The sequence below is a fragment of the Chlorocebus sabaeus genome, chromosome 3, assembly GCF_047675955.1.
Source record: "Chlorocebus sabaeus isolate Y175 chromosome 3, mChlSab1.0.hap1, whole genome shotgun sequence".
Lineage (NCBI taxonomy): Eukaryota > Metazoa > Chordata > Mammalia > Primates > Cercopithecidae > Chlorocebus > Chlorocebus sabaeus.
This window is the reverse complement of record NC_132906.1, coordinates 8,469,695-8,497,523: the sequence shown is the minus strand read 5'-3', so window position 1 is coordinate 8,497,523 and position 27,829 is coordinate 8,469,695. Positions and strand designations below refer to the sequence as shown.

Sequence of the window (27,829 nt, the reverse complement as noted above, 5' to 3'; positions counted from 1 at the left end):
AGGTCAACTTATTTTAAATGGTCCCAAAGTGGCTGTCCCTGAACTACTTTGTATGTTTTGCATGAGTAAGTTTTCCTATTACTGAGAAAAAGTGGACAGTTAGAAGCTAAAGACAAACGTTTCCTCTACGTAAGTGGCCTGTGCATGGTTATCCAGGACAGTAATAAGCAGATGGAACTGGAAGATGCTGCGTCTCCAGGTGCCACATCTCCTTTTCCAGCAGATTTGAACGGCCTGCCCCTCCCGTGGCACAGTCCGTGCCCTTGGCAGAGAGAGATTCGTTCTCGCCGGGCTTCTGTGTGCACTTTCTGATGGGATCTAACATGCTAGGGGCTGGTTCTGTCCCCCAAAAGGGAGGGAAGGTGGCAGGCCTGGTGTGGCAGGAATGCAAAACTGAAAAAGATTTCCCAGGATGAGAAATCTTCCCTACACAGACACACTTTTTACTCAAATCAGAAGACATTTTCCCATGTGAAACAAAATTTGAAAAGAGTCACTTAGTGATCCTTGCCTTAAAAACACGTCCCTGCCTTCGCTAGGCACAGTGACCACTCTCTCTTGCTGCGGGGCCTCCAGAGGAGCTCACTGGGTCACCCTGCTACCCACCACACTTGAGATGACTACGAACTTAAAATAGACCTCACATTTTTCCTTTTCCTTTAGTCTTCACATCTATTTTAAAATACATTTTTTACTAAGATGGCTGGTAGGCATTACACTGCCTAAAGACCTGCATGAGAAAAAAAAAAGTATATATATATAACATACTCAATTTTCATGTCATTTAAACTTGTGTTTGCCATTTGCCATGACTTGTATGTCATTTATCAAGACTAGAAGCAGCCAAGGAAACAGCCAAAAATACAAAGAATATATATCCATCATTAAATACATGTCTGTGTTAAGTGGCTAGACTCTGTGGCCCAATACTATCAAATAGGTGCACCCATCACCTGAGTAGTGTACACTGTACCCAATATGTGGTATTTTATCCCTCACGCCTTTCCCGTGCTCTTCATTTCTGAGTCTCCAACGTCCATTATACCACTCTGCCTGCCTTTGCCATACCCATAGGTTTCCATTCCTGAGTAACTCCCCTTAGAATAATGGCCTCCAGCTCTGTCCAAGTTGCTGCAAAAGACATTATTTTATTCTTTTTTATAGCCGAGTGGTAATTCAAGGTGTATATAGATAGTAGGTTGGTGCAAAAGTAATTGCTGTTTTTGCCATTAAAAGTAAGTAATTGTGGTTTTTGCCATTAAACTGCAAAAGTAATGGCTTTCTTCTCTCTGGAACTCCTATTACAAAAATATTAGACCCTTTTTAAATTGTCGGTTAGGTTCCTGAGGCTCTGTTCTTTAAAAATTATTTTCTTTCTGTTATTCAGATGGGACAGTTTCTACTGCTTTATCTTTAAGGTCACTGACTTTTTTCTCTGTCATTTCCATCCAGTGAGTTTCTTACTTTGGTTGTTGTATTTTTTAGCTCTAAAATTTCCATTTGTTTCTTCTGTGTATCTTCGCTTCCTTTGATACATGTTTCTTTGAAAAATTTCAAGGGTAACTGCTTGTACTTCCTGAAGCACTTTGCAATAGCTAATTTTGACACTTTTTGTCAAATAAATGCAACATCTGTGTCATCCTGGTTTTATTGTTTGTTGATTAGCTTTTCCCACATAACCTGAGGTTTTCCTGATTCTTTGTATGCTAAATAGTTTTAAATTGCATTCCAAGCATTTTGAATATTACATTATAAGACTCCTCTGGGCCTTGCTTAAATCTAATGAATAATCAGCAGCAGGCAATCAGTGAGGTAGAGTTCAGGTTATCAGTTCCATCCAGCCTTCTGTAAGTTGTGCTTCCAAAGTTAGCTCCATTTTCAAAGCTTTTGAAGTGCTATTAGGATCCATACCTCATGTGCCTCCCACAATGGCCAGTCTAGCACTCTGGTGATGGTTTGCCCTGTAGTTCAATTCTCAAAGTCTGTATATGCTTTTAGGATGAGAGTCACATACAGCTCAGGGGTGAGCCCAGGGGTTCAAAAACAATGTAAGTGGTCACTTTCCCACGTTCCTCCTTTGCCTCAATATCTGCTATCCTTTCCAGTTCCTTGGGTGCCCCCCTTGTTAGTCCTCGAGCCAAAAAGCTGGGCCTTTGGTTACCCTGCTCTATGCACTTTTCACAACTGTGCTCCTGTTTGTGGACAGATGGTAAGTGTACACAGAGGTAATAAAAACAGGGACCACAGCTCCTGCAAGCAGATGAGAAAGTTCCCTTCCCTTATGGTTTCCCTCTGGCAGGTTCGTGCTATCACCACTGCAAGGCTGCACATAGATTAGGGTATGGGGAAAAGAAGAAAAATGACACAGAGTTCCTTTTCCCACTTCTTGAGTCAGACCTACAAAGTTTCTCCTGGAGCTCTTTCTGTCCAGGTCCCGGTATCCACTTCTAGGTTTTAAGCTGAAGTGACTTCAGGTCAGAGAATACTGGAGAGAAAAACTTGTACGTTCAGCACTCATTTTACAATACTTTCAATTCAACTCTTCTTTCTAATCTGCCTGCTCCGTATCCTTTTAAGTCCTCAAATAGCTGCTTGATGCACTCGGTCCAGTTGTTTGTAGCTGCATTTAGTGGGAGAAGCAGGGTAGAGTGTGCCTCCTCCATCTTACCCTGAACTGGAACTCAACTGAGATCTTTTGGATCCCTTGCTTGGTTTGTGTGTTGGGTCTTCATAAAAGTTACGGTCATTCTGAGGAGCTGCTATTGCTGATAATATACATATGGATCTGAAGAAGTAAAAAAGCCGGTCCATATAAGGAAGAAAAATAATTCTGGTTATCTCAGGTATGAAAATGAGCATTGGCCTTCACTTTTGAGGGAAACATAGCAGCTTGTGGCTGTCACTTAATAGCCACCTGCTATAACACCTGAATCTCTTTCACGGCTTTATCTGGGCATGGTGGGTGGTCTTCTGTGGGTGGTGTTTGTTCCCAGGTGCAGGGTAGAGTGTTGAGCTCCTGGCCAACCTTAGAGTTAATCTTAACATATAATAATTGTTACCAAGATCTGGTAATTTAGGGCAGCAAGAAACCAGCAAGGTACTAGTGCTCCCTCACTCATGGTGTCAAACTGTCCGATGGAGCTTGGCTTATCACTGCAGACACTGAATGCTGTTCTTCATTGTCAGAAGTGAGACATCGCAGCATGAGGTCAAGATGCTATTTTGCATTGATGTTTTGGTCTGTTGGTGCTGCTAGATGTGACCAATCCATTTCCCATATTTGTCAATGGAATATCAAAGCTAGAAGAGTGGAAGGTGCACACTAGATTTGGAGGCAGGAGATCCTTGTGAAGTCTTTCGCCTGCCAGCTTTATTGAGGTACAATTGATGAATAAAATTTCCATAAATTTAAGGTGTACAATGTGCTATTTTGATATGCATAGAAATTGTGAAATGATTACCACGATCAAGCTAATTAACACATCCATCACCTTACAGTTACCTTTTGTGCTTGTGTGTGTGTGTTGGGGGGTGCTGAGGACACTTAAGATCTACTCTCTTAGCAAATATCATGTATACAACACAGAATTATTAACTATAATCATCATGCTGAACACTAGGCCTCCAGCACTTATCTGCACAAAGTCTTGATTCTATGGCTTATTGATCATGAGACCTCTGGCAAGGAACAACTTCTCTTCCTCTGTTTCTTTACCTGGAAGACAGGAACACTAAGAGTTCTCCTGCCTATCTTTTGGCAGTGCTGAGAAGATCAAATGAGGTGTTTTGAAACAATTAGGTGGGATATTTGATTGGAATTTTCTTGAAGGGAAGTCCTATGTCATATCAATTCTATTATTTGGAGAACTGCCAGGTTTTTGAGAAACATTTAATGAATAAAATAATAAACAAAATATTATTTGATCAAGGCAATCTGAGTTATCTGTAACATGGGCATCAAAATACCTACATCAAAAGGTTAATGTGAAGAGGCTGGGCATGGTGGCTCACGCCTGTAATCCCAGCACTTTGGGAGGCTGAGGTGGGTGGATCACCTGAGGTCAGGAGTCTGAGACCAGCCTGGCCAACATGGTGAAACCCCATCTCTACTAAAATTAGTCAGGCATGGTGGTGGGTGCCTGTAATCCCAGTTACTCGGGAGGCTGAGGCAGGAGAATTACTTGAACCCAGGAGACAGAGGTTGCAGTGAGCCAAGATCACACCACTGCACTCCAGCCTGGGCAACAGAGTGAGACTCCATCTCAAAAAAAAAGAAAAAAAAACCGGGTTAATGTGAAGATATTAAATGAAATAATATGCATTAAAAAATAAGTAACATATCGTGCTCAGAATACATCAGGTGTTTACAATTATTTTTTCCTCTGAATCCTGGAAGCATTTCAGCTGATTTTTGAGGTTGAAGAAACAGGACTCTCAGAACTGCAATAATTGGACATCACCTGAGCACACAAGTCACTGGAACCCAATAGAATCAGCCTGAAATATCAATAGTTACCTTCATGTTTCTTATGTTTTCTTTAAGAACAGACTCCTTTATCATTATGTGTCCCCCTTTATCTGTGGGAATCTTGTTCTACAGTCTGCCTTGTCTGAAATTAATGGGGCTATTCCAATTTTCCTTTGATTAGTGTTAGCATGGCGTATGTTTCTCCATCCCTTTACTTCTAATTTGAGCTGTATATTCAAATTGGTTTTTTCTTTTTTTTTTTTTTTTTTGGTGGACAACATATAATTGGGTGTTATCTTAGTCCATTTTCTGATTCTATAACAGAATACCACAGACTGGGTAATCCATAAAGGAAAGAAGTTTATTTCATTCACAGTCTGGAGGCTGGGAAGTCCAAGAGCATGGCACTGACATCTGTTGTAGCTCATTCCATGGCAGAAGGGAGGATGGAAGGCATAAATGAGTGCATGACACAGAGGGACAAGATAGGAGCCAAATATATCCTTTATCGAGTCCACTCCAGGATAATGCCATTAATCCCTTAATGAGGGTGTAGCCTAATCGCCTCTTTCTTTTTTTCAAGAGATAGGGTCTTCAGCTATGTTGCCCAGGCTGGAGTGCAGAGGCTATTCACGGGTGCAATCACAAAGCACTATAGCCTTGAACTCCTGGGCTCAAGTGATCTTCCTGCCTCAGCCTCCTGAGTAACTGTGACTACAGGTACACACCACCACACCCAGCCTAATCACCTCTTAAAGGCCCTACCTCCTAATACTGTTACAATGGCAATTAAGATTCCAGTACATGAACTTTTGGGGGACACATTCAAACCATACCACGTTTTTTAAAAAACCATTTTCTCTCTCTCTTTTACAGATGAGGTTTCGCCATGTTGCCCAGGCTGGTCTCAAACTCCTGGGCACAAGCAATCCACCCACCTCAGCCTCCCAAAGTTCTGGGATTATAGGCATGAGCCACCGTGCCTAGCCAGATCTGTCTTTTAACTGGGGCTGTTTAGACCATTCACATTGAAAGTGATTATGGATATCTTTGAATTACTATTGACCATCTTTGTAATTATTTTCTATTTATTATACTTGTTTCTTTTTTCCTTTCTTTTTCTTCCTCCTTCATGCTTTTGAAATAAATACAGAATTCTGACCCTGAGTTTCAACCTGAAACAAAAATTGGGGAAATATTATTGAAGAACAATTTGAGAAATAATATCACCTCACATCTATTTTGTCAGCACAATACTTATGATAAATCTTTGTTCTCAAGAGAATAGTGTCATGTAATAGAGTTGCAGTATTTTGGGATTTTAAATGTTTTTCTTTCTTTTCCTGGGAGGGCAGAAGTGATGAGTTTTTACTCTCTCCAGGGACTGAATCACAGGTATAGATCACTTTCATTGTTAGGTTTGTGCCATATGTAATTGCTTTTATGAATTATCTCATAGGCAAACTGTTTGCAGTGTACCACATAAATCTTATTCTTGCTGTTTTAGTAATTTGATTGTCAGGAATAAAATGAAAAATGAAAGGAGCTGAGCTGTGTGTTTTTAATTTCAAAACTAGTTTCAATCAGGTTTGAGGAATAGGCAGGACTGTAGCTCACACTTTAGGAAGCAAAAGGGAGGAGAGCAGCATTTGCTTTTTGTAAAACTCTCTGGAATTGAAGGTAATACTTGGCATGAGTTCTTTTCTCTGGGCAGAAATTTTCATTTCTAGACAATGTCCTGTAGATGGTGCCATTGCCACTCCTCACAGGATAAAAGAATTGGCTTCTCTGTGGGCTGAAACGAGGCAGAACTAAATAAATAAACCATTTGATAATAGAGGAACCAGGAAAAGCTGGGTGTCCTTACCTCTTTACAGACACTTTTCCCAAACTGCCAAACTCCAGGGTACTTCCTCCCACTGTAACCTTTTCTCCCGCTGCCTGGTACCTGGTATTGCAAATCACTCTCACCTGTCAGAGATGGCCCCTCCATTTGGCTTCTGCGAGATGGGATTCTCCCCTTTCCTGCAACCCCTCCCAGCAGCTCCTCTCTCTCCTTGCCAGGCCTACTGTTCCTTGCCTGGCCCCATGAAGGACGCACAGGCATTTCCCAAGATGCTGTCCCAGGTCAGCTTCCCTCCTCTGCATATGCCCTCCTGTGAATCTCATCCCTTTCATCTCACTGTGCATAAACCACCCCGAGCTTGCTTCTCTAGAGCCTCCCTTTTCTCTCCTGACATCTACACCTCCGCTTAATTCCCTCATGGAGATCTCAGCATTACCAAACAGAAAGAGTCCCGGAAACCAACACAGGGGGCTGTACCAGCTCTGGAGGGATGCAGGATGGTAGGAAGCACAAAGCGCGTTAATTTTTTTGAATTATTTTTTATGGATACATATTTGTACCTATTTATGGGGTGTATTTGATATTTTGATAAATGCATTGAATGTTTAATGATCGAATCAGGGAATTTAGAATATTCATCACCTCAAACATTTATCATTTCTTTGTGTCGGAAACATTTCAAATCTTCTGGCTATTTTGAAATGTAACAATATATTGTTGTTAACCGCAGTCACCTTACTATGCTATCAAACATTAGAACTTACTCTATCTAACTGTAAGCATTAACTCAATTAATGCAAGAGAAGCAGCAATTCAAAGCCACCTCGCAATTCCTGGAGAGGATGGGTGGGACACAGGGTACTCCCAGGAGGTGGGACAGGTGATACATGGGTTAGAAGTAGAATCTGGGAAGAAAAAAAAGAAAAACTACAGGTCCCTTGGCATTGCTTTATTCTTCCCTGGACTTGAGGACTTGAGTCACTGATGCATAAAATGTACAGTTTCAGAGCAGATTTCTTCAAGGGAATCCATGACCCCTTTAAACATTTCGGAGCCGTATGTGCACATAATTCCTAAGTTCTCAGCAGTCTGTGATTTCTGTGTGGGTGTTGTTGGGGCTGGGGTGAAGTGGGTTCATCCTTTATCGTCTGGGTATCTTGAACCCTCTTAGTTGTCAGGTTCACAGCCTGATCCTCAGGCTCTGTATCTGCCCTCTCCTTTCCACTGGGACTCCAGGTCCCCCCGACCCTTCTCACCTCTTGCCTGGATTTTTACTCCACTGGCAGAGGCTCCTACGTGCTTTCCCTACCTGGGGTTTTCTTGCTGCCATCCATCTCAGACCTGGCACAGAGTTAATCTTCCTTAAACACAGCCTAAAACACAGTGCTGCAGCTGTTGTCCAAAACTCAGGGCCTCCTGCCTGCCTCCGCGAGTGCCTCCTCTCTTTCATTTGCGATTCAAGGCCCTGAACTCTTCAGCCTCATTCCCCACCATCATCAGTTCTGCACCCAAAGCTTTAGGCAAAGTAAGACTCTTAATCTTCCACAGAGTGGTCCTGCCCTCTCCCTACGCTGCACCACTCTCTGTTCAAGTTCTTCCTGCTGCCCCGGAAGGCCCGATTCCTCCACCTTTGCCTGCTGAGATCCTATGTGTTCCTTGGCCCACTTCACAAGCCACACTCCTCTCTCAAGGCGCCCCTGCCCCGGGTACCCTGGCTGCTTGACAGGCTTCACAGTCCACTCTGCCCTCCCATGATTTCAGTGAGCATCTCTTCCCTAGAATTGGAACTCAGGGGCTGCGATGTGGTTTTCAAGTCATCCATTTACCAAGTGGATGGACCATAGACAGAATGACTAGGATGGACCATTCCCTATGTTTGGAATTGGAGATGATTCAGGGTGTGTGTCTATTGAGGAGGAGGCAGAGGGATGCAGACCCAGGGAGGGAGGCTCACGTCATAACCTGCTACAGGCGATGAGGTACCAGTTTTAGTCCCACATAACAGGCACTCCAAAAGCCACCAGGTCTCTCAACTCCTGCTAGAAACCAAATGCCAAAGGAACCAAAGAGAAGGCTCAGCCTCAACAGGCAACTACTAGAGGGCTATCTCTCTCCCCATCTCTCTTTGCACTTGGTGGTGTCTCTAGGGAATAATATGCTAGAAACAGATTCATGATTCAGATGCTCACAGATGTTTGTTATTTAAATGATTTTTCCCACAGAGAATAATCTAACTTATATTTTCAAAACTGTGATGGTCCTAATACCAGGTATGCTTAGAGCAGGCCACAGGGATCAATAGGTATACCCAACCCCCTGAGGAAGGGCAGAGCACTTTCTGGTGCTTACGTGTCATGCTCTGCCAACTGAGCAGCAGGCAATGATTTTCTGGTATGTAAATAATGCTTGATATGGTTTGGCTGTGTGCCCACCCAAATCTTATCTTCAATTGTAGCTCCCACAATTCCCACGTGTTATGGGAGGGACCTGGTGGGAAGTAACTGAACCATGGGGGCTGGTCTTTCCCATGCCACTCTTGTGACAGTGAATAAGTCTCACAAGATCTGATGGTTTTATAAAGGGGAGTTTCCCTGCACAAGTTCTCTTCTCTTGTCTGCCACCATGGGAGACGTGTCTTTCACCTCCTGCCATGATTGTGAGGCCTCCCCAGCCACACGGAACTGTGAGTTCATTAAACCTCCTTCTTTTGTAAATTGCCCAGTCTCAAGTATGTCTTTATCAGTAGTATGAAAACAGACTAATAGAACACCCCACAGAGTCAGAGGCACTGAATTAAATCACAGAGCCTGGGCCTGACAGCCCCTTCATTCTAGTCTTGTCCTTGAAACTGGACCCTTAGTAACTCCATTTTATAGAAACACTGAGGTCTAGGAAAGTTAATAAACTCATCTCTCACAGGAAAGAGGTTCTGGGGCTGAGACAACCATATTTTCTCTCATTAGGGAGTCATTATTTTTGAATATTGTTTTTCCTTTGACTTGTGTTTAGTTGGAGGGGAGTTTACAGCATTTATTTTCAAATAGGTTGCCAGTGACATTTAAGTGAAGACTTTGGTATCTGCCAGAGGCCATGGGTCTAGAAAGGTTGGGTGGGATGGCCAGGTGACACTCCATGCCCCATCTGCTCTGTGGCCTCTCTGGCCTGCAGGATGGCTATGCTGAATTCTGTACCCCAGAATATCTTAAAGGCACACACTTTTACTACAGACCAGGTTTAACCAACTGCCCACCAGGGTCTGGGGAAAGCCTCAGGCCTCTTCTGTAAAGGAGAGGCTGAAATTCACCTTTCTTCTCCCATGGCACCTATCTGCCTTCAAAAGAATGTCATTTAATTACCAACAACAACAACAACAACAAAACCCAAACAAAAAAGCACATTGATGACAAAACATAAGTGAGATGAGCTGAATGGGACAATTAGTTTTCACCTTAGTCAGGTATCTATTCTCATCTTATTGCACCTTATTGTGAAATTTATATTATCATCAATAGAGTTGGATTTTATCAGTCTTCAGTACCAAGGATCTTCCACGAATGTTGAGAAGACTTTGCTATTTTGAGTTTCATTTTCCACTGACCATGATGTTTTGCACGACTGACACCACAGGCCAAGGGTTCTTATTACTTCGAAGAGCTGCTTGGCATAGCTGGGAGATTCTATCCCTTGATATCAGGAATATTTTGATGTTTGGGGGTTCTGCTAAAAAATTCCTTTAGCTAAAGTCCTACAAGTGAAACCATACGAACACTCATGGTTCTTTTAGCAAAGCACTGTGGGGGTACTTATTTTTGTGACACATAATATTCTTTCAGAACAGCAACCATAGGAACCACTAATTTACCTTGAATTTACCACTTCACTAGCACTCTCTACTGTGTTATACACTGAATAACTGTCAGAAATGCCACCCTAAGTGCTCACATTTTCTTTAAGCCTTTGGTTATTCATGATAAAATTAAGGGAAGAGAAGATAATCGCAGAGCATCATTTATAAGTGGGAGAGGCACAAAACACTATGTTTAAATGACCATGTTTTGGATTTAGAAAGCAACAAAGAGCTTACTATTTTCAATTCTGATCAGGTATAATTACTGCTCTGAGAGCTCCACTCAGTGGGAAAATCTCTGAAATGTGAAGTCCTTTGGCTGGTGGACGTAACAGCTTCTCTACTGCTTTAGGAGCTCAAGAGCAACATTCATTCTGATGAATCCCTGAATTTAAAATCTGAATGCATTAAACAGATAAAGCTAGCGAGCCTTTATTTTCCAAAGGGGTTCTTCTGCTGTCTCTTCTCTCTTCCCCTTTAACATACACCCTGCCCTGACGCACGAACCAACCAGGTGTTATGGAGCACTCAAGGTGAGCTGGGGCCAGCTTCACTATGAGGAGTCTGCAATCCATACTAGAGCAATCACTGCACTTTTAAAAACAGTTCCCCAGTGACTAGATCTCTATTCAGAAGCCATTAACTAATTTACCAAGGGCTTAAAGATATACAGGGAGCGGGGGCACTCTGTAGACAGCAGGCGTTGGATGTTCTCATCCCAATACCCTTTCCTTCCTCTTTGCTCACCCCACATTCTGCTTCTCTCTCCATCCTGCTCTTCCAAGACTCCTTCCCATTATCAATGACGAGGCTTCCACTTGAGCACATAGCATTTTTTTATGGCAACAGCTTAAACCATTACGTCATTTTCTGTGTGTTTAACTTTTAGTTTATTGTTTCACCTGTTTTGCAGTTGTGCATTTTCCCCCTTAATACATCAAAAGCACCCTGATGATTGTGAGGAAAGGGAGAAATAGCATCATAATATAGTGGAAAAACACGGGTGTTGGGTGTGGCCTGGCCTGGTATTTGTATCTTGGCTCCATCACTTTCTAATTATATTGTCTTCAGAGGACTACGCAAACTCCCCGAGCCTCAGTTTCCCCAAGTATCACATGAGGATGATATCTACAACAGCTATGGTTGTTGTGAGGGTTAAAATAATGTCTGTTAAGTGCCCAAGACATAGTAGATGGTCAATAAATAAGAGCTATATTGTTAAAGTTCTACCTCTTTCTTTTTTGAATCCTCCCTACCTACCCACCCCGTAGGGTAGAGGCGGAGTTGCTAAAGATTGTCTACTAATATATGTGAACTGAAGGTGAAAGGCTGAAGTTCAAATATACAAAATATATAAAAAATAGACATACCCCTAACTAACAACAACAAGACATAGAGAAAGCAAATATGGCAGAATGTTAAGAAACGTTACATATGAATTATGGGGTATTTGGGTTTTATGCTTTCCACTATTCTATATGAAATTGTTTTTGTGATAAAAGGTCAAATAATAAAAGCCATAAAATATATACACACTTTGAGAAGAAGGAGGTTGGTGCACTATTAATTTTTTGGTAACCTTAGAGAGTCCAAAAATGCTTGACATTCATTTTCAGGTCTTTTATGCCTAAACTATTTAATAACATGTAAAAAAAATTCAAAACCGTAATCTACAATCACATTCATAAAGTTAACAAAAGGAGACAAGAATAGATACGAAAAATGCTGAATAAGTATAATAAATCTGATTAAAGGTAACATGAAAATCCATGTACCCTCCAAGGTAATGTATATAAAACTCCATGCTGCAGGGGGAGGACCATCCTGTGGATTGTTTCATGGATGAGCCACCAGGGGATGCTAAAGAGTAGCATTCCGGGGAACCACACAGCAAGGGCACCATCACACCATTCAACCCGACCCTGAGAAGCGCGAGTCCCTGAGAGTCACACTCATTACTACACCACTTGGGGGTCTGGGAGCACGGATTTAGCAGATCTGTTTGGCCTTTGGTGAGGAACATGCCTTGCTGCAGGGGCACAGCTGCCTGCAACCAGCGCAAGTGTGAGGCTGCTGTTGGCACCTAAGTGTGGCATCTTAGAATCCCTGGACACTGGGCTCAGGCTGTGTTAGAGCTGACAGCTTTCACAGCTACTCTGCCAGGAGCTATAAAGCCTGGGGTAGAGAAGGGAGATTCTTATCTGGGCTTCTAATTCTTTTTCTCTAGTGGTGAGGCTTACTTTCAACATATATTTAAATTAACGCCATCAGCACATTCAGGTAAAAATATATAGCAGTAACTGAAGAGCTATATTAGAAAATTATTTTCATTTTTATTTTATTTTATTTTATTTTATTTTTTTGAGAAGGAGTCTCGCTCTGTCGCCCAGGCTGGAGTGCAGTGGCGCAATCTCGGCTCACTGCAAGCTCCGCCTCCCGGGTTCAGGCCATTCTCCTGCCTCAGCCTCCTGAGTAGCTGGGACTACAGGCGCCCGCCACTGCGCCCGGCTAATTTTTTCTATTTTTAGAAGAGACGAGGTTTCACCATGGTCTCGATCTCCTGACCTTGTGATCCGCCCGCCTCGGCCTCCCAAAGTGCTGCGATTACAGGCGTGAGCCACCGCGCCCGGCCACCTTCATTTTTATTTTAAAAAAATGTATTTTGAGATAGAGTCTCCCTCTGTCACCAAGGCTGGAGTGCAGTGGTGCAATCTTGGCTCACCTCAACCTCCGCCTCCTGGGTTCCAGCAATACTCCGGCCTCGGCCTCCCAAGTAGTTGGGATCAAAGGCACGTGCCACCACACTCGACTACTTTTTTTAATTTTTTTAATTTTTGGTAGAGACGGGGTTTCACCATGTTGGCCAGGCTGCTCGGGCCTGGCCACTAAAAATTATTTTTTAAAATTATTTTTAAAGTACATTCCAGACCAAGCTCTTCAGGGGCTTTGACTGTGTTTTCACCTTCTCCCACTTGAGAGTAAAATCCTTGAGGTAGATCTTGACAGATATCTTCGCACTCAGAAAAGAATGTTTGATTATTTGTTTAAAAAGTGCCTTTGCCAGCTAGGCATGGTGGCTCATGCCTATAATCCCAGGGCTTTAGGAGGCTGAGGCAGGAGGATCCCTTGAGACCAAGAGTTTGAGACCAGCCTAGGAAACATAGTGAAACCCATCTCTATAAAGTATCTTTGCACATTAATTCACTACATTCTCACAATGACTTTGTGAAGAGCTATTATGAATTCTATTTTAAGTGGAGAAAACTGAGATTCAAAGTTAATGAGTCAGCCAGGGGGGAAGAGACCAAGGACAGGGATGTTATGCCTACAGTGACGATGACGAAGTGCACAGAGAGGCAGGAACTTGCTCAAGGTCTCCCCACTGGATCGGGGCGGAGATGGAACTGACTCTGGGTTAGCACCGTGTCCTCTCTCCACCAGAGCATACTCTGCAGATGAATATACTACAGTGTACAAAAGATACACGTGCATTCCTTACAGGACGGAATTCTGGCAGGGCCTTCTAACCAGTAGAGCAAAGAGATCATGCATTTTCAGGCTATACAGATCATGCTTCCTCAAAGCTGGCAAGCTCGACTCAGACCATATCTCATTCACAATAATAGTGCATGGGTTTCCCACAAGTGTGACATGGGGTACCTTGGGTTCTCCTGACCTGGTAACTTCAGAGGGCTCCACTGTTGAAGGTTCCAAGGCTGCTTTGCCTCTATTTTCCTAGATTCTCCACCCCATGTCACATCTCCTGGTCTAATTCGGTATTACTAGCAAATTCTCAAATCCATCACCTTAAACTACATGGCATGCATGATGGCCTGCATAAAAGATGCTGATTATGTTCAATTAGGACTTTAACTTTTAAAAAAAAAAACATTTTATCTTCTGTTTTTTCTTCTGGCATTTATCTGGCGAGAGATAGAGAGAGCGTAGAGATCAGAAAGACATAGAAAAAAATACATCGTGTGGGAGGTGAAATGCCACGGTCATTTTTGAAGCTCATTTGGAGTTACTGGTTGTGATTTACTGAAAAGAAAATGAAATTCATGTCCACTATCCGTCTTGCTGAAATGTCATGCCAAGTGCAGCTGTAGTAGCAGGGAGGTCCAGTGGAGATGCCTGCAAATCACCTGCCAGCCGCTGTTGGTCTCTGGTTTGAGAGCCACGTGTGTGCCGCAAAGAAGTAAAACCCATGGTCTGCAGGCCAACAAGGAACTTTCCTGGAACATGCAAATGCATAACTACAGGGACCCCTAATTTTGGCACAGTTACTCTCTCCCCTGCCATGATCCCAAAAGTGGGGCCTAAAAGCTCCAACTTCTAGAACATGGAACATAGTATCAATATGTTATATCAATATCTATTGCTTTGTCCATCCTGACTCTTTGGATGACGTCTGAAAGGTGAAGTCCCACAGCAGGCAGCACGGCGATATAAACTATATCAACAGGATCACTGAACGTCAAGGAACAGCCCTGTTTTCCTCTTTAGGCACAACCTGACAGTCAGTGGGAAATACGACGAAGCACCTTCCCTAACTGCAAAAATGCTCATCTTGACCATGCCCAGTCAGGCCCCTGGGCTCCTTAAAGATGTGTTTGTAACTTTCTTACAGGGGTGAGTCTTCAGCCACTTTACGCACACTTACCAGATCACGTCACGCATCATGACTAGACCAGAAAGGAAGGCATGAAATTCACACTGGCCATTTTCTGCTGGGGTTAAAATTCTGGTTGGGGAGGAGGCTGAAACTATTGGTAAAATGGAAATTTCAGGGTTGTCTATTCACCTTGTCATTTATTACCACAACAGATTGATAAATGGCTCTTTCTGTTGAAAGCTTTAAAGAAACAAAAATAACAACAAAAAACCAGCAGCTCAGGCTTCTATACTGGAGTAGAGTGGAAGGTGAAGGATGCCATAAAAAGCCAAAAAGGAAGCTGCCAGGGGACATGGAGTCACTTCACATCCTTCTGCTTTTCTTTTGAAATTGGTCGGATACTTCATTAATTCACTCTTATTTGGAGAGCATTTATACAGCACTTTTACTTCCCCCCATGTATAGATACCAGGAGGTCCATACATGAATCTCAAAAATGTGCATTTATAATGTTTATGCTTTTTCTCCCCCAAGGACACCTTGGTGACTTCAAGGTGGAGCACAAATGCAGTGGGACACTAGGCTCCTACCTCTGTCCCCCGGGGAAAGGCTGGGAAGTTTAACTGCTCCATAGTTAATAACAGATTCAGTGTACACACACAGATCCAGACATTTGCAGAGGAGAAACCAAACTCCCTGCATTTTCAGAAAAATCGAAGGTACAGGGAGAATCCGAACCTTTCCCCATGCTGCTCTGGGAACTGTGGCCATGGTCCTGAGTCCCAAGCCAAGCACGTTCCATTGCCCACCAACAACCGAGGTGGACGGGACTGCGGCCCTGTCTCCCTTTGATGTGATGTGAGCAGAAATGTGGGAAAGTAACCTCTCCCTTCGAAAATGCAAACAACCACATGCTCCATTTGCTGCAAAGATCTCACCTGCAAAAACGTTCCTGTATATCCTTTCCTTTCATTTTTCACATAATTTCCTCTTTCGGAATGAAGATGATTAATGATTCTTCCCAGACATATTTCTTTCACACCTAAGGATAAATGTGGCTCCCCGAAGATGATGGGATGCCTCAGGAGATTCTGCCTGAACTCCCGAAAATCCAAACTCCACTCTGATCAAAACTCAAACCCCAAACAGCAACACACACAAAGAACTGTCACCATCACCACCCTCTCCCCCAACCAAAATGCCCTTGGACCTTCACGAAATGGGGCCTCACCTTTCTAAAGAAATGCTGCGTGGCCACGGCAAGGGCATCAAAGCTGCAGATGGCCCTCCTCAGCTCCCCTTGCACGATGCCCAGCTGTCTGGTCTGCCGCTCACACCGCTCCTTCAGCCGCTGCACCAGCTGCCGCTCAGCCTCACGGGCCTGCGGGTCCGGCTTGGGCGGAAACCCATTTCGAGCTGCCGCAGTCCTCTGCTTTGGGTATCCTGTGAGAAACAAAACCAAACTCCAGTCACCTGTGAAAAAACACACAGCACACAGGTGACAACGGTTTCTTATTACACAAGGAGTTCTTCAAGTGGTAGAGAAGAAATTGCCCACGGTTTGTCATCTTTAAGGACTGAAAAGAAAAAACAGACAGGGACTAAAATTATTGTTCCATTAATGTGGTTCTAAGTGCAAGGTTTCCTGCTTGGAAAAAGGATAATAGACAAAATTGCCAAATTCTTCCAGCTTCCGACACTTCTAGGCTTGCTTGGATAGAGCATTTTTTTTTTTTTTCTTAAAGGAGATTGCTCTTTGAAAATGTCTAATGGGAAATCAATCAGTCCATCCAGATAGAAGTCAGACTTATGATCATCTAGCAACCTTTTAATTGGGCATCAGAGAACAACACCTTGATGCCCCTTTCTTCGCCTTAGAGGCTACTCTAGTGACCCTTTTCTTCAATGTCAAGTCCAAGTCACAGCCCTGGCCACCTCTGCTCTAGCAACTGCCGACTTTAAATTCCTACAGGACCAATGTCCTGTGAGGTTTCCTGCAACACATCCCTCCAATGTGACTTGACGCCTCCTCCGTGGTTAAAGGTGCAGTCTGAGCCATCATCCCCTCTCGCTCTCTGATAGGAAGCCCTGCTTCCTCTCTTCCTTCACTACGCCACAGCCAGAATGACCTTTGCACACGTGAGGCAGGTCATGACCCGTGTGGACCCCTCTGCTCACTTCCTCTCACAGTAAAAAGAAAGTCCACACACTTTACCATGGCCTGCAAAGCCTTCTGTGACTTGGCTCCAGCCAGGTGAGTGTGAGGGGCTGTAGGGCCACAGAAGAAGGGGCAAGGAGCTCTGCCTGGGGTTGAGGACAGGGTTTTGGGGGTAAAGGAGAGGTGATTTTTAGGTTGAAGCTCAAAAAAAGAAAAGGCAAGGTCCCCCAAAATAGCACAGAGGAAAGCACTTCACCATGGCCCAAGACCCGTGGGTGGGCAGGCGCCTTCCTCTGGTCCCTCTGTGGGAGATGCAGACAGACCCAGGACCCGCAGGTAGTCAGAGAACCCCTGCCATTGACGATGGGCTTACATCTCAAAGGCATGTTCTTTCCTTCGCTCTAGTAGATCACACTCCTCGAGGACATGACACAGACACTGACCAGCACCATCATCAATCCACTCATATTTCAAATGTTTTCTTCCTCCTCTTTTTTCCTCTCCAAGATACCAGGGAGCAACATATAAAATAAATCAGAAAATGTAGCCCCTTCAGTACCTGGTGTACTGAGACAACGCAGAGTAACGGGTTTGTGAATGTGCAAGTGGCCTCATCTTTTAAGGGGAAAGTGGTTAATTGATCTAAATGCTTCTAGTGGTTAATTTAAGGGTAACCATGCTAGCTGGGTGCGGTGGCTCAAGCCTGTAATCCCAGCACTTTGGGAGGCCGAGACGGGCGGATCACGAGATCAGGAGATCGAGACCATCCTGGCTAACACGGTGAAACCTCGTCTCTACTAAAAAATACAAAAAACTAGCCGGGCAAGGTGGCGGGCATCTGTAGTCCCAGGTACTTGGGAGGCTGAGGCAGGAGAATGGCATAAACCCGGGAGGCGGAGCTTGCAGTGAGCTGAGATCCGGCCACTGCACTCCAGCCTGGGCGACAGAGCGAGACTCTGTCTCAAAAAAAAAAAAAAAAAAAAAAAAAGGGTAACCTTGCTAATTTTTAAATTAATTCCTTCTCCTCTTAGAAAGTCATCAGAGATTGCCATGTAACCTCACATACGGCACATCTTAAATTATTCTGACTTAACAGAAAAGCAGAAAGTGAAATCACTGCTTCACAGAAACTGTCTTTACTATAGCAGAGTACATAATATTCCAGAAAACTCACTTGTTTGTTGTAGGCAAATCAACCTGAATATGCCCTTTATCTCAACATTCTCAATGCTGAAAACAAAACAAATATGACTACCAACTACACATCATCAAGAAAAGGTGAGAGATTTTATTGCCTGCATTAAATTCTAAGACACAGCTAGAGACCAAAGATAGATTTTTCCCCCCCCACAATTGCTGTTTTCCATTTTATTGCTGTGGCTGGTGATTTTATAAAACACTTCAGTGCTTTAATTAATTTGTTGAGGTACCAGGTGCCTGACACTGTTACAATAGAAGGCACTTCTTTTAGAAATCTAAAGGAAATAATAAAACAATTTCCAGCTCAGTGAATTAGAACTAATTGTAACCTATGGTACAGAGAGTCACCTCTGAGCTTGTGGACGTTAGCAGGCACTCACACTGTCATGTATTTTTGGATGTTAGATTTATTTCTGGGTAGGATAGCTCCTAAGAACGACCACCTTTAATAATATCATCATCATGATGTTAGAAATTATACTCAATGGTAAATGCACAATATAAAAGGATTCCGTGAAATTCTACTCTTGGCACTTACTCTGATATTGGTGTCATTATTATACTGCTTTTACTCACCTATTCAAAATTCCAGTGTTCTACTGAACAACAGTGCAAAAAGCTCACCTCTTCTTCTGGGGCCAGCAAACAACCCGGGTTCTGAGCTAAGACAGAGGCTCCCCTGACAACGCCAACTTTTGGGATCAACACACCAAGTGAAAGTTTGGCGGCTCTGTGACACCAAACTACCTTGTGAAACCAATCCTGGTTCAGGACCGGTGGCACTCAATCACTGTCAGAGCACAGATCAAGGCTCCGGCACCTAAGACTTTAGGAAGGAAAAGCTGAGAAACAAAGTTGATTGTAGAGTTCTCTATTGCTTTAAGGTGAAAAGGGTCCTGCCATTCTCTAAACATATCCAGCGTGACTTTGCCTAGGACTAATAATCATTGTACTGTCACTGGCAGTCTTTTGTCTTCGCTAAAAACAGTATTCTTTCTCGTGCTGTCGATCTTTGTTACTACTTCTATAGCTGATTCCCTGACGTACTGTCTGTCACCTCCTTTCCTGTCCACCCACATGTCAGACGGTCCCCAGGGTGGTGCATAAAGATCGCAGCTCAGGCTCACTGCCACCTTGGGGATGGACAGCTTATGATGAACGAAGATCACTGACACAGCCAGCTTCAGCAGTTTCAGAACAGGTGTTTGCTTCTCATTTTTCTCTCAAGAGCCAGCACATAGTGAAGCTAGAATGCACATCTGCTTAGGAAGCACCAGGTTTGTGGGATAATTAGATGGCCAACTTCTGGAGGGTGGTGGTCACAGGCAGCTCACAAGGCACATGGTGGGCCTGGGATGAGAAGTGGTGTTGGTGTGGTGGTGACCCACTCCTGACCTCTTCCCCATCATATTTCTCACCAGTGCCACCGCGCAGGCTTTAAAGGAGGGGCATGTCATGTTCCCCCACGACACTTTCAGATGTAGGAGTGTTTTGTTATCACCTCCTTCCCTGCTCCTTGCAGTACTTCTATTGCTTCTGGGGTGGTCTCAGGTTCAAAGCAGAAAAGCAGGCAGGCATGCCACTGACCTCACTGTGCAGGCAGCCAGAACCTACTTAGACGCTTTCCAAAGAAGTAAGACACTGGTCTCCTACAATGTCTATCTGATTTCCACCCAGGTGAACTAGGAAATGGATATTAGTGAATAGGGGCCTTCAACACAGGGCTTACCAATGGATTCAGAATCTTTAAATGCAGGGAAAATAGAGTAGCATTGTCCATTTTTTACTCACCGGCCCTAGTACACTACCCAACTGTTAATGAGCCTTATCTCCAATGTACTTCCTTTTCTGTGTGAAATATACAAGCAGAAATACCTAGATTAGTGTTTTGTCCTGACCTACACACAAAGCTGACTTCACATGCATGCTTCATGTCATGTGGTTTTTGGCCACAAAACCATCTGACACCTTCTCTTCAGCACTGACTCTGTGAATGAGACTGTGCAAGGCACAGCAGGAAATGAAAAGAAGTAAAGCCCAGTCCTTGCCCTCAGGCAATCCACTGTCCTGTAGGGGCCTGGCCAGGCCTGGCTCTTGGTCTTCTGACTGCCTTGCTCAGGGCTCTTACCAATTAAGCACATTGCTGAACCACTCTACAACATCTCTAAAAGATCTCCCTGGTTTGGGCGCATACTCTAAATCTAGAACACCCTCCTGCCATCTAAATGTTACCCCAATCATAATTTTTTTGCAGCCATCCTACTGGCTACATAACTCTGGTCAGGAGAAGATAGAATCCATGCTGATCTCAGTGGCAGCGGGTAACTGTGAGGCCTCCAGGGAGAAGCTGGTGACCTTCTACAGCACAAAGGTGGATGCGAACAGTTGGCGTGCAAAGGCTAGGCATTGCGTGCAAACGCTGAGCACGGGAGAGGACACGGCCTTTGAAAATGGAAAGAAAATATTAAAAATTCATCGGCAGTCATCCAGTCCCTATCCAGAGGATTGTAATGGATGAAAAAGCTTGGTTTAATTTTAAAGCTGGAAAGCTTAACTGACACAATAACAAACAGTGCCGCATGGGAACCTGCATATTTATAACATCAGAGATGGCCCATGACCTTCACACCATAGACAAGAAGGCAAATAATTACAGGACAGAACTTTGATAGCTTCCCACTTGAAGACAAAGCACGTCATGGGTTTGGTCAGCATCGTAACAGACAGCAGGACACCCTAGGGAGTCCATGCACTGATTTCTTTGTGGACTTGGACAGGCTTTATTTTTATGAAACCAATCTAAATTTATTTCAGAAAACGCTGCCCAGTGGCCCACTATTTTCCTACTTAGTACTGGCAATGGCTTGGCAGGGGTGAGCTGGTGGTGGGGAGAGGCTGAGCAGATGGCGTGTGGGTGGGGATTTCCTTCCAGTTGGTCCTAAGTACAGATGGGGGAAGGAATTACAAATTTGGGTAGCACCGGGCCATCCCATAAGTACGCCCTGTAGGAGCAAGGTACTCCCAAGGTAGGAGCAGATTCTTTCGTGTTTTGATGTACAGAAGAACCGAAAACACAGGAAGCTACAATCAGGGTTTCCAGATCCAACAACAAACACTTCGTTCATATAACCCACTCTCTAGACAAGATAAAACGTGGCATACAATATTTTCAACTTTAGGAGACTTATTGTTATTTACAAGAAGTACAGGTGCTATTTATCTGGGTAAATCTGAATCCCTTTTTTCTCCAAAGGTAAAAAATAGTGGCTTAATGGTATTACGACAATTGCCAAATTTTTATATTCAAATATAGCTACTTCTGGCCAAGATGAAGTAAGTGGGATCAGACTTACCCTCTCATTTGAAACCAGCAAAAAAAAAAAAAAAAAAAAAAAAAAAAAAGGAAAAAGCCCAAATACACAAGACAATGGTTTTCAAGACATTAAACTTTAGGCAATGAAGCACAGTGATCCCTGAGAGTCAGAAAGCAAACAAGGTGAACCTACAGTTGCTGAAGCTCATCACCCACGTGACTTTTCAAACTCTGGTGCAGGGTATCGGGGGACTCAGGTAGAGCCCGGAGGTTTCTCTGAGTCGAGAAAGTGGATCTGGGGGCTCAGGGAGGTCAGGAGTTAGAGCCTACAAGGTAGAGTACCAGAGAGGACTGAGCTCCACCGAGAGAATTCTGAAGATCTGAGGAGTGACCTCGAATTTTCATCCAGGTTCTGATCAGTGCATGCCTGCCTGTGGAGAGAGGATCTCAGGTTGGGGACAGAACTCTGCCAAGGATTAGAGTCCACCAAAGGCCACAAATAGTTCCTGTTCCGAGCAGCCAGTTTGGAACACCTCATACTTCATGGGCATCAGGTAAAGCATTCAGACAGGTTTTGCTCAGTAGTGTAGAAAAACTGGCTGGGAAGAACTGCTGATCAGTACCTGCCTAAGAAGGCTGAAAAGCAAAACCCAGAATGATCAGACTCCTTCCGAGTGACATAACTTCACTCCAGAAAAAAACTTAAGAATACTATGGGAGCTAGGCATGGTGGCTCATGTCTGTAATCCCAGCACTTTGAGAGGCCAAGGCAGGACAATGGCTTGAGCTCAGGTGTTTGAGACCAGCCTGGGCAACATAGAAAGACCTCATCTCTACAAAAACAAAACAAAACAAAACAAAACAAAACAAAACAAAACAAAACAAAACAAAAATTAGCCAGGTATGGTGGTGCACACCTGTAGTCCCAGCTGCTTGGAAGGCTGTGGGGGGATGATTGCTCGAGCCTGGGAGGTCAAGGCTGAAGTGAGCTGACATCATGCACTGCACTCCAGCCTGGGTGACAGAGTGAGACCCTGTCTCAAAAACAAAACAAAACAAAACAAAACAAAACACCTTACTAACCAAAAAATCAGTAGTGGCCTTTGTAGTAGAATAGTGGGGTGTCTAGATGGTAGCAGGTAGAGTCATTTGTAAGCACGGGGACCGGGATGGGAAACATAAACAATTTTTTCTCAAGACTGGGTGTCCAGATGGGGAGAAAAATGTGTCAGAAATATGAGGGTCAGGGGATGTTTGTTATTCTGGCTTGTTTTGTTTTGGGGAAGGGAGAGATGACAGAAAAGATAGTTCCTGCCATGATTCAATTTACAGTCCGGGGGGGAGAGGAACTCTCCTTAAATGAGACATCCAGAAAGCTTCTCCTAGGCCAGATGTCATTTGAAGGCCCAAAGGCCTGATGGAGGCACTAACCATTTCAGTTGATTTTCTTTGATATTCAGTAATCTGAATAAAGAAGCATCATCATCAAAAAGAAATGAAGATCCTGGAAAAAGAAAAACTGTCCCTCCCAGACCTCGCCACCATGGTTATGTAGCATTTCCAAGTTGCCATTCTTTAGGACTCGAAATCCACCTGTGGTGGCAAGACCCTACACTTGCCCTCAGTGACTGCCCCTTCATGTACATACCCTGCTGCTATGAACTGACTGTTTGTGTGCTCTCAAGATTTATATATGGAAGCCCTAATTCCCAACGTGATGACATCTGTAAGTGGGGCCTTTCGGAGGTGATTAGGTCCTGAGAGTGGGGCCCTCATGAATGGGATTAGTGCTCTTATAAGAAGAAATATGAGAGCAATCATCTGTCTCTCCCACATGTAAGGCTATGGCAAAATGTATTCATCTGCAAACAAAGAAGAGGACTCGCACCAGAAACAAATCAGTCAGCACCTTGCTCTTGGATTTCTCAGCCTCCAGAATCATGAGAAAAAAATTCTATTGTTTAAGTCATCCAATCTATGGTAATTGTTATTGCAGCCCAAGTGGACTAAAACAACCGCATAACAACCATGAACATGAAGGGACATCACTCTCATGACTATATTATATTACACATTAAGAGGAAGATTATCTTGGCTGAGCCTGGCCTAATCAAGTAAGTGTACTAAAAGCAGAGTTTTCTCCAGCTGGTCATAGAGCTGCATGTCAGAGATTTGAAGTCTGAGAAGGATTCAACATACCATTACTGCTTTGAAGATAAAGGGGAGAACATAGCAAGGCATGTGGGTGGCCCTGTGAGCTGAAGGTCCCTGACTGATAGCCAGCAAGGAAACAAAAACTCTAGTACTACGAGCACATGAGCTAGATTCTACCAACAACCTAAATGACTTTAAAAGCAAACATTCTCCAGAGCCTCCAGTCAAGAACTCAGCCTGGCTGACATCTTCATATCAGCCTTGTGATCATTTGAGCAGAGAATTCAAGTTAAGCCACATCTGGATGTCTAACCTACAGAACTGTGAGTTAATAAATAAATGTTAGTTTAAGAAAAAGAAAGGGAAAGGAAAAGTAGTGAGGATATAGCAATCGAAACTATCCAGAATGAAACACAGAGAGAAGAAATACTCAAAGAAATGAACAGAATATCACTTTGAACAGGAGCTGTAGGGCAACTTGAAGAGGCCTAATATATGTGTTATTGGAGTCTCTGAAGATGAAGAACTAGGACTGAAAATATTTGAAAAAACAATGGGCAAAACACCCCAAATTTGATGAAAACTATAAAAACAGATCCAAAAATCTCAACAAACTTCAAGCACAAAAACATGAAGAAAACAACATCAAGGCATATTGTAATTAAACTGCTCAAAACCCATGAAAAAGAGAACATCTTTAAAGCAGCCAGAAAAAAAGACACATTATGTACAAAGACCCAAAGATAAAAATAACAGCAGATTTTCCACTAGACATCATTCAAGATAGACATAAACAAAACAGCATCTTTAAATATTTAAAGAAAAAAAATACCAACTTGGATTCTGAACAAAGCAAAAATATTTATCAAAAGCACAGGTGAACAAAATCCAAAAGAATTCACCACCAGCAAACCTCCACTACAATAAATGTTAAAGGAAGTCCTTCAGACAGAAGAAAAATGATACCAGATAGAAATGTGGATCTACACAAAGAAATAAAAAATACCAAAAATGGCAATTAAATGAGTAACTCAAAAGACTTTTTATTATTTACATTTCTTTAAAAGAAAACTGAGTGTTGATAATCAATAATAATAACAATGTAGTATAGGTTCACAACATATGTAGAAGTAAAATATCTAATAACAATAGCACAAATGCCAGGAGAGAGATGGAAATATGCTGTTATAACATTCTTACACCATGTACAAAGTTATATAATGTCACTTGAAGCTAGAATTTGAAAGCTAATAACATATATTATGAAACATCCACTGGATAAAACCACCACTGAGAACACAAAAATAAGAGACAGATAGCTAATACATGAACAAAGGAGAAAAATGGAATCATAAAAAACTATCCAATGCCAAAAGAAGGCAGTAAAAGAGGGAAAAGAAAAGAAAGGACATATGGGTTAAATAGAAAATATGGCAAGATGGTAAATTTAATCTCAATTACATCAGTAATAACATTAGATGTATATGAAAGGCTGAGATTGCAGATTGGATAAAAACGTAAGATCTAAGATCTAATTATGAGGCCTATAAGAAGCCTACTTAAAAATAAATAGACAAATAGATGAAAAGGTTAGTACAGAAAGATTATACCACGCAGAAACTAACAGAAAGCTGGAGTGGCTCTATTAACAACGAAAAAAGGAGATTTCAAGGAAAAAATTATTACCAGGGATAAAGAAGTTCATTTCATAATGATAAAGTGGCCAATTCATCAAAATGATAAACTAAAACTTTATATACCTTATAGAGCTGATTCAGAATATATGGAGGAAAGGCTGATAAAGTTGACAAAGGAAACGGACAAGTCTGCAATTACAGTCTGAGATTTCAAGCCCTCTCTCAGCTACTGAAAGAACATGTAGAGAGAAAATCAGTGAGGGTATAGAATACCTGACAATGCTTCAACCAACCTGACCTATGACATTTGTAGAACACTCCACATAGAAACAGCAGAGTAGATGCTGTTTTTTTAAGTATGCATGAAATGTTTACCAAGGTAGATCTTGTTGTGGGTCTTAAAACAAGGCTCAATAAATTTAAAAGGATTCGAGTCATCTGTGACATAATAAGAAATATATATTTGGTCTCTGCCCCCAATTTCTGACACAGAGTTCCTAAAACCCTTGTACTTTGCTGAGTGATATGAGTGCTAGAAGAATCTTTTGTTCTAACATTTGGTTTTGATCTCAGTTTCTGACACAGAGTTCCTAAATCCCTTGGAATTTCCTGGGTAACAGAAGCATCATTTGCTCTAATGACAGCTTCTCTTGGTGGCTCCTGGATAGTTTCAGGATAGGGACTGGTCACCAGAAAGACCAAGCCATAATTAGAAGCTTGGAACTTTCAGCTCCCTCTCTCCCCTTCCTCCGCGGCTGGAGACTGAGTTAAGAATCAGTCATGTCTGTGTGATGAAGCCTTATCAAAACTCCTGAAGTATAGGATTCAGAGGACTTCTGGGTTGGTGAATGCATCCAGGTATCAACACGGTGGAGCGCCCTCTCTCTGTGGGACACAAGCTCCTGCACTCTGGACCTGACTCTATGTACCTCCTCATCCAACTCTTCATCTGTATCCTTCATCATATCCTTTATAATAAACTGGTAAATAACTAAGATGTTTCCCTGAGTTCTGTGAGTTGTTATAATAAATTATTCAACTTAAGGAGAAGATTGTGAGATCCTCCAATTTGTAGTCAGGTCAGACAGAAGTGTGGGTCACATACACACCTACTATTTGTAGTTGGCACCTAAAGTGACGGTCAGTCTTGTGAGATTGAGCCCTTAACCTGTGTGGCCTGTGCTAACTCTGGGTAATTAGTGTCATACTTGAATCAAATTGTAGGACACTTGGGTGGTGTCCACAGAGAAGTGGAGAATCGCTTGGTGTGGAAACCTCACATGTGTGGTGTCAGAGGTGCTGTGATGGGAGGAATAGGTTTTTTTGTTTTTTTTTTTTTAATCATCCAAAGTATGTTCTCCAACCAAATTAGAATTACAAATTAGAGATCAATAATAGAAAGATCCCTGAGAGGTCCCCAAATATGTGCAAACTAAACAATACACTTCCAAATAATCATAGACCAAAGAAGAAATCCAAAAGCGAAATCTGAAAATATTTTGAACTCAATGAAGATGAAAACCGAATGTGTCAAAATGTGTGGACTATAACTAAAGCAACTTGTACAGAGAGATTTACTGTACTAAACACATACATAATTAACAAAAGACCTCCAACCAATGACATCAGCTAATTAAACCCAGTATAAGCAGAAGAAGAGTAAAAAGAACAGAAATCAGAAAGTGAGGGAAAATGGCAGACGGGAGGCAGGACTAACCTACGGTTCCCACTCAGATGGACAGAGCAGCTTGTGGAGACGCAATGGGAACTTTTGGTCCAAGAACTACTGAAGAACACACGAGGAAAGCTGAGAGAATCCACAGACCCTTTGAAAGAGGTGGCTTGTTGCTGCGGGCTGCATGACACAGCTGAAAAACTATGAGTGTCCGAAGTGTGACAGGGCAACGACTGTCCCCAAACACACATCCTCACTGGGGAGCCTGAAGAACCAGATCACGGGAGAAGGATCTGACCTTATCGGGAGCTAAGACAAATTTACAGAGCTGAGCAAAATATAAGGGTAGGGGAAGCTGTGGAAGAGTCCTGTAAGCACTCTTGAACCCCAGGGAAGCCATTTCTGCCTTTGTCTCTCAGGGGTTCTTGGGGGAGGGATGCCAGTGGAACTGGGGAAAGATCACAGGGAGAAGGAAACTTCCAGCTGAACTTTAAAACAATTTGCGCAGTTTCCTGGACAGAGTCTAGACAGGAGGTGATCTGGGAGTACGGATAGGAGCACAGAAGCCGCTGCAGGTTGGGAGGCATGAAACCTGAAAGTCCCGCTTGCTTTCTCAGCAGGGAGGCTTTTAGCCTGGGGCATGTCCCTCTTGTGCTGTTGGGGGGACATGTGGGAGTGACACTGGCCTTGTAAGGCCTGTCACTGCCAGCTTTCCCCCTGGCGACCTGTGTGACCCAGCAGAGGAAGCCATAATGCCCCTGGGAACATAATTCCATTGGCTTGAAACCGCACCCCCATCCTGCACAACAGCCCCAGGGAGCCCCCTCTACCAAGGAGAGTCTGAGCCCAGACATGCCTAAATCTGCCCCCACCTGATTGTCTTTCTCTACCCACCCTGGTAGCTAAAGATATATAA

At 43.1% G+C, this 27,829-nt stretch overlaps 1 protein-coding gene across 7 annotated transcripts in view; it reads right to left on the bottom strand.

Annotated features, from left to right (window-relative positions):
• Positions 1 to 27,829, bottom strand: part of MTUS2 (microtubule associated scaffold protein 2) — a 636,712-nt gene that overhangs the window by 128,417 nt on the left and 480,466 nt on the right. For all 7 annotated transcript variants that reach the window (XM_037986864.2, XM_037986863.2, XM_073013118.1 and 4 more), the window contains one exon: positions 16,008 to 16,219. In XM_037986864.2, the coding sequence (XP_037842792.2) occupies positions 16,008 to 16,219 (212 nt within the window). The remainder of the gene's footprint in view (positions 1 to 16,007; positions 16,220 to 27,829) is intronic.